The sequence below is a fragment of the Solanum stenotomum genome, chromosome 6, assembly GCF_019186545.1.
Source record: "Solanum stenotomum isolate F172 chromosome 6, ASM1918654v1, whole genome shotgun sequence".
NCBI lineage: Eukaryota > Viridiplantae > Streptophyta > Magnoliopsida > Solanales > Solanaceae > Solanum > Solanum stenotomum.
In genome coordinates, this window is record NC_064287.1 from 4,519,456 (window position 1) to 4,527,369 (window position 7,914).

At 29.9% G+C, this 7,914-nt stretch overlaps 1 protein-coding gene across 1 annotated transcript in view; it reads right to left on the minus strand.

Moving 5' to 3' along the window:
* LOC125868407 (uncharacterized) overlaps positions 1-2,345 on the minus strand; it is a 3,381-nt gene extending 1,036 nt beyond the window's left edge. The window contains exons 1-2 of the mRNA XM_049549065.1: positions 2,225-2,345; positions 6-1,223 (exon numbers count right to left, since the gene is read on the minus strand). Of these exons, the coding sequence (XP_049405022.1) occupies positions 6-1,223; positions 2,225-2,281 (1,275 nt within the window). The 5' untranslated portion in view covers positions 2,282-2,345. The remainder of the gene's footprint in view (positions 1-5; positions 1,224-2,224) is intronic.
* Positions 2,346-7,914: the final 5,569 nt, after the last annotated feature.

The window sequence follows — 7,914 nt, forward strand, 5'->3', positions numbered from 1 at the left end:
TTCACCTGCTTAATTTCTTCTTTTATCAAAGCAACTGAAGAAGCATTTGAATTGACCAAGTCATTTAAGTTTGTGAGTAGAAGAGTCATGAAGAGTGGTCCATCACTCATGGGGAAGCGGAGCTGAGATGAGTCTGCACAGGCTTTCAAGAAAACATTCTTGAGATCTTCCTTGAGGAGTTCAATATTTTCCAGCAAGTTTAGACCTGTACCGCTTGTTGCGTTCATATTCTCTTCTAAGTTGCGAACAAGAACGAATACCTCCTTGGTAAGTTCTCTAACACGTGCCAAGAGAACAAACAATTTGTCATGACGAATAACGTCGTCCTTTGGCACATCAGTAAGAATAATCAATAGGAACTCTATCATGACATGAATGTTACACGTAGAAGCGCTGGGAGTAACAGCATTAACTATGTGCTCTTGTAGATGAATCAGAGATTCTCTAAGAATGTCCGGAGAGGCTTCTACAAGCTGATTGATGAAACGTCCAACTTCTTCCGACTTTGAACCTTTCAAATTTGTACAACATATGTGCATAACCTCCAGTTCAACAGGAATAACCTCCACAAGTAGATTAGCTAGCTTGGAGTTAACTCGAGAGACATCTGATTCATCTAATTCGTCAAATTGACAATACAAAAGAGTAAAACAGAAGTTTACAACTCTCTGAGCCATAAGTTGAAGATGGGGTATGACATATTCGATTGTCTCATACTCAACGCAACCATTTACTTTCAACCTATGGAAATTTCGTAAATTGCCAAATACATTCTGCAGAAGCTCATATTGAGTCACTGATGTAAAAATAAACTCAGAACACAACTTGGGTAGATATTGGAGATACATGAGGATAGCATCCAAAAGTTCAACCAAACCATCCTCGGTCGTGGTTACACGACTTGGTTCAGCATAGCTAATATAACTTTTGATATTCTCAAAGAGGTCATGATAATTCATATTAACGAGCATGTCTTCTCCATGTCGATGCAAAAGTGACTGAACCAGATCATGAATCTCATTTGATATGCAATACATTTCGTCATTACAACCTTCCGAAAAGAAAGAGTAATAAAGATGACAAAATGCGGACACAAACGTCAGCTCCAATGTCAAATCTTCAATTTGATCTATGTCAAGAGAAGTTAGAACACGCCCATTACTTAACCTCTCTATGAAATCTATAAGATTGACAATGTCCTCGTGAAGTACAACGGATGACACCTGCCAAAACACCAATGTTGTTTCAAATTATGTTAATACATAGATGGTGATAATTTAGTTAGAAAAAGGGAACACCTGATAGTTACGTGTGAAACTCATGAAAACTTGATAGTTCATATCCAAAATGGGAACAATTGATAATTGAGGTGTGAAACTCACGAAAACGTCTGATAGTTGAGTTGTGATCAAACTCGCGAAAACGTGATAGTTTATGTATGGTTTGATTATTAACTCTAATTTTCAGTCTTAAATTACAACAGGCGGCAACTATCACAAGTGCAGAAAACTTTCTCCAGAATAGCCTAATAGAGAAGCCAAATGTTTGTTCTGTTACACCTCAATTCTTAAAACAAAAATGACAGTCTGGTGCACTAAGCTCTCTCATTGTTTACGCGCTATCTCTCTAAACAAAAGCTCTTACTTTCCTAGTTCTTAAGCCATTCCGAACATGTTGTACTTAGGCCACCAAGGCCCGATTCTCAGGATCTAATACAAGGTTTGATTATATTCTTGCCCTTATATTCATCTTCTTTTTTTTATGACCATGGTGTCCAGGCCAAATTTCACACAGCTCGACTAATTCTACGGGACACCTGCCACCTCCCACCAGCAACAGGTACTAGGCAACTCTGGTCACCAAGGCATGGACATATTGGAAGAATCACCTAGTGTTTTTTGTCTCGCTGTGTTTTGAACCTAACCCCTTAGGGTTTTCAACCACCCTTATATTCATTTTACCTTGCTATTTTTGTGATTTATGTCATTTCATTTAAAAGATCAATCTAACTCGCGTGTCTAAAATGAATTTGATAAATTCAACTATAGCAGATGATTTAGTGTATAGATCAGTTTACCTTATATAAACAAAGATTAAATCATCGATTCTTATAAGTTATAAAGATTATATTCACCATCTAAGTTACATTAAGCAACAAACATACTTACAAGAATATATTAATTATGTAAATGAAAAAAATAATTAAATATTATATGCAGCATACCAATGATTTGTTATCTTCCCCTTTTGTTCGTCCTTCATTTTCTTTTCCTCTTTCCATTCTCACTAATCAAGCCAAAGTAATTTTTTTTAAAAATCCTTCCTTTCAACTTCTCAAGAGTAACAATTTACATCAAACTACGAATGAAGAAAAATTAAAGGTATAATAAGAATCTTTTCTTTTCCAGTTGAGAGTTGTAAAGGTGTTAAGATAAGCCCACTAATAATGTCTCACTAGGTGCCAGGTCGGGTTCCTATTTGGTCCTTTGCGCTTTTAGAATATATTTTTCGAAAAAGGATCAAAAATGCATTTTAAATTACGTGAGATGAATAAAATGTCCTTTGTGTTTAGTTTGGTTTAAAAATATCCTTGTCGTCAATACTTTGGTTCAAAAGTATCCTTGCAATCAATACTTTGATCCAGAAATGCCCCTATAGTTACTAAATGAGTCAAAAATATCCTTTTCCAAAATAATATATTATTTCATTTCTTTTTAAACACATCTTCTTCCTAATTAAAATATATTTAAAGAACCCTATTCTTGTGTTCTTTCTTTTAAAATCACTTAAACAAATGAAAATATAGGGGAAAAAAATTCTTCTTAATCTCATTTTATCAAAAAAAGAAAAAAAAGACAAATATATCCCGAACTATCGTAAATGATATGTATATATTCTTCGTGTATGTTCCCAAAATGGGCAGAAAGCAGACTCAAAATTCGTCAATATGCCAGAGTTTGAGATGATTATTCTAGTGTGTGCTTTTAACCTCTAATCTATGCATTGTTCTCCGCTGTTGCAATTCTGTGGGAAATTGTTTTTTGATGTTTAAGTTGGGTTTGGTGTTTAATTCGGGTCTTAATTGGATCTTAGAAATGGATAGTTGAGTGGGTAATTTTATTTTTAGAAAAACAAAATTAAAATTGGATGAATGCCTAGCATGTCCCTCCATTTGGGTTGAGGGTATATACAACCTAAAAAATTGGCGACAAGTATGTATATACATACATACCATTTATGATAGTTTGGGATATATTTGTCCTTTTTCCCTTTTATCAATTAAAATAGAATAATTTGATGTACACTTTCGACGGACATATATGTAAGATCATAGCATATATCCATCATTAATTTTTATTTACATAACGATAAAAAATAATTATAATAAAATAAGAAATAATTTTTATTTTTTATTTTTTTTTAAATTGAAGTAGGATAAACATTTGCTATTTTTTTAAAAAAAACTAGTTTTTGAACACGTACAATGCACGTGTATCCCATATAATTAGTACACTCAATTTAAAATGAAATATATAAAATTAGAATATGTGTGCCATGAGTTGCACGAAATTATAGAGAATTTTTTTTAAAAAAAAGGATGCTTATAGATGTATAAAAGAAAAATTGAGCATCAATCTGATGCTATCATCCTCTAATGTATAAAAATAAAAATTCCAAGACATGAGAACTGGACAAGAAGATAATATTCTTCCTCTATACGTTCATAGAAAAAGGAAAAAGGATGAATAATCCATACCAAAACTGCTTATAATGATAACACAAGAAAAAATTGATCTGGAAACCTGGATGTCTATGTTAATTTATCTTAGAGATCAACTCGATCATTGAAGTGATTCCCTGAATTACAAACAAACAATAGAAGATGGAAAAAGAATGAACTTTATCATAGGAGTACGTAGAAATGCTAGTGGAAGAATTCAAGATAATAAATTTGTATTTGGTCGTGGTATATATTGATTTAGCTACAACTCTTCATAATCTTTAATTTAAGATTAAAAGAGGGAAAAACTTGATTCATGTACTTATTTAAAATTCTAGAAATTCTAACTGGCTCTTGTTCTTCCACATTTCATTTCTAATAAATAGCCATATTCATTGTTACATAATATTGTTAACAATTTAAAAATTAAAATATATTATATAATGAAATTATAGTGTGAGGTATACATTTATAATTTACTAAAAAGGGGCAAAAAACTTAAGTATACATATTAAGTATCATAATTACGACTATATAGAAACAATTTTTTTTTCACCTAAATAGCATTAGTTTTTTTTCAAAGTTATGTTTTAATAATAAAAAAAAATATTTTAAAAAACACGTTAAATGAGTGCTCCATGATTTATGCCGTTTCCCTTTTTTTCTCAATTTTTTTACCTTCCATTATTTGCTCAGATTGGTTATATATATTCTCTCCTACCAATAAAAGGTTTCTTAACAAAAATAAAAATCTCTTACTACTCATTCTGGACGCACTTCAATCATGGATACCAACAATTATTCAATCTTAATTCACCATAAAGGGCGTTGGGAAGCATCAGGTAATATTGATAAATCAATATTTGATTGGTGTTTTTTTAAGTGATTTTTCTACGTGGAAAATCATGATCGTTATGTTGGATATGATTTTTTTTGTTACAATCTAACAAACGACGTTAAAAATGATGTAATTTCGAATCTGTTAATTAATGGTTTTTGTTGTTGTTGTTCAGCAATTTCGAGTTTTTTTGGGGGGGAAATTTTTTCTTTTGTTTGTTTTCTAGAGTCTGTAGGTTAAGAATAGAAAGTAGTTTTAGTGCTTATTGTTAGTAAATTGCTTAAATGATTGTTTTTAAATATTGAACATGTTGGTCGTACCGTGTGTGTATTTCTGATTTTTAAGGTGTCATTCAGAATGTTAATGATGGTGTGCATATTGATTATATTTTGGTAGATAATTTGGACTGTTAAATTATTGGGTGAAAATGATAGTTTTTAATTGGTGTCATTCAGTTTGTTGTTTTTTCGGTACATAATGATGGTGTCATATTAATTCTATTTGTTTGAATATTTTAGATTGATAAGTTATTTGGTGTAATTGATCGTTTTTATTTACTAAATATAATGGTCTGCCAGTTTGCTTAGATTCTAATTTTTATGGTGTTTTTCATAGTGGTGTTTTTGGTACATAATGATGGTGTTCATATTTATTCTGATTGGTAGGTCATTTGGATAACTCAAAAAATAACTTAATAGTGTAATTTATGAATTTTGTGGTACATATATTGAATAATTATTGGTGAGAACTCTTTAAACTAGGCTATATTATTTTAATACATTGAATTGACCGGGCTGATTGTTGAGATTGACTTCAAATATGTTTTGATCTAAAACAGGTAGATATGTTGATTACGATATTGAAGGAGTAATATGTGATGCAAACACAAAATATGAAGGCTTGATTACTACTATTGTTTCCCAATTAGTTGTGGACACAACAATATTTCATTTAGAACTAAAATATGTCGTGAGTGGACCATCTCCACCAATGAAGATTCATAACGATATGGGTTATTACAAGGAAACAACCAGGCAGACCACCAAGCAACGACCGTAAGAAGGGATTCAACGAAGAAAAATACAAGAGGACTAAAGTCACTTGTAATAAATGTGGTACATCATGGCATAACAAAAGGACTGCCCCAAATTTGCTTATTAGAATTAACATTGTTGTATTTCAATTATTATTGTTGATGTTTTCTTCCAACAGTTCTGAATTTTTTTAAGATTGATAAATGTACTTTTATCCAATTTGGTTACTCTTGATTAATTTATTTGTATTATTGATGATTTAATTGACAAATCTTTGATATTCTCATGTTTGGCATACAAGCTTGGTATTATCGTGTTTGTCCTATAGTGTTGCGTTCTAGGTGACTTAAATAAATGCAACATGTTCAAAAAATTTGTGTTGTAACTAATGAGTGAATGTTAGTGTAACATACAAAAATATGTAGCACAATTGGTGTGCTTATTGTGAAATAACACAAATATTGATAAAAATTGAATTGAAAACATTACTTAGAGTAAATATTTTTTTGTTTGGAACCAAAATTAATACACATCATTAACGTAAATTTTTTGGTATAATTTTGAAGTAGTACCGAAAAATGTTAACAAAAATGGATGTAGATAATGGCTATCACGTACCGATTTGGTGTACTTCTGGTAAAATTGGCACAAGTATTGGTAATAAATGAGGGGTATATACTAGATGATATTCTGGTATAATATACCAGCCTGAAACATCGACTACACTTAAAGCTAATTAAAGTGAAAAGCTTGGTTTATATTAGACATCATTCGTAAGAAATTATGTATAATAATGCTAAAAATGTTTAAAATAATAGTTGTACTATAAATACCCAGCACATACACAATTGGTATAGTTGTTTAAACTAAAATTATAGTAAAAATTGGTGTATATAATGGTTGATATTCTAGTAATTTATACTTACATGAAACATTGAATATGAAACCACTACTTAAAGTATAGGATTCTATTTTGAATAAAATGTTGGTATTACATGTCAACATCATACATCGAATCTTTCAACTACTATTTATGTTAAAACATGTAATAATGCTGGTATATAGTGTCTGACATGTTGGTATTATATACCAATCTCACACATAGTTATATTATATACCAAAAACACACATTTTTGTTGAAATGTTCTATTATAAACCAAACTCACAATAAGTTCTCACAGAAAATTAACCAACATAATGAACCAAATAGAGGTAGTTAAACTCCAAAATAAATATAATATCCAACAATGATATTCTGATAATGTATACCAACATGAAACATTGAAAATGAAGAATATGGAGAGTTTAGACGTTTGGGAAGGAAATTTCCTAGAAACTATAACTCAACTATGGCTACATCAACTTTATTGGTAACATAAAAAGTTATATAAAAAAAGGAAGAAAATAAATATGATCCCAATAATAATCAATGAAACGTGTAGATATGGGACTATAATAGGAGAGATAATATTGGAAAATTTCAATATCCTAATTATACTTCACATTAAATGCACATTAATAAAAAAGCATGAGAGAGAAAAATTTGAAAAAATAAATAAACTTAAAAACGAAAATCAATTAATCTGCTATGTATGTAATTTAAAAACTATGTTTGTAATTAAATAGAAGTACATTGATATTTTGTTAATTAAAGTCTTAAGTAGTATACTTTTGTAATTTTTGTATATTTTTATATTATTGTGCAAATATAGTTATATTACGAAATATAATACGATAATCATGTCTCAGTTTTAACATCAATAAGACGTTCAATGCAAACTTTAAAAAATAGCAATAAATTAAAATTAAAGTAATCTAATCATAGTTGAGAGTGTTGCATAAAAAAATGCATATACAACAGTTTCATGAATACTTATAAGAAGTAATGGGAAAAGAAACACATGCCTAGTACAACTACAACTATATGGAGACCTCTTTTGATTACAAAATAACAGGTTAACAATAAAATAGACATAAAAATTAGATAACATATAATAAAACATTTCAATCTAGCCCTTAATGGTAGTAATAGGCAGAAAATAAGCTTTTCAAAAGGAAAAAAATAGATTTACTTGAACATTTTTGTTGGAGATGAGCAAAATAAAACAACAAAAAGAGTAGATTGTTGTGGAGAAGAGAAAATAACCATATGACTTGATATTTTGGTGTCTTATTTATATAATTAAAGTGAAAGCTACAACCTATGCATAAGTGTTGTTGTAATAGTAGCAACTCAAAGGACAATCAAATAAATATTGGAATGTGAAAGATGACAGTTATGAAAAATTATTACCTTCATCTGATCGATTGAAAATTTAATA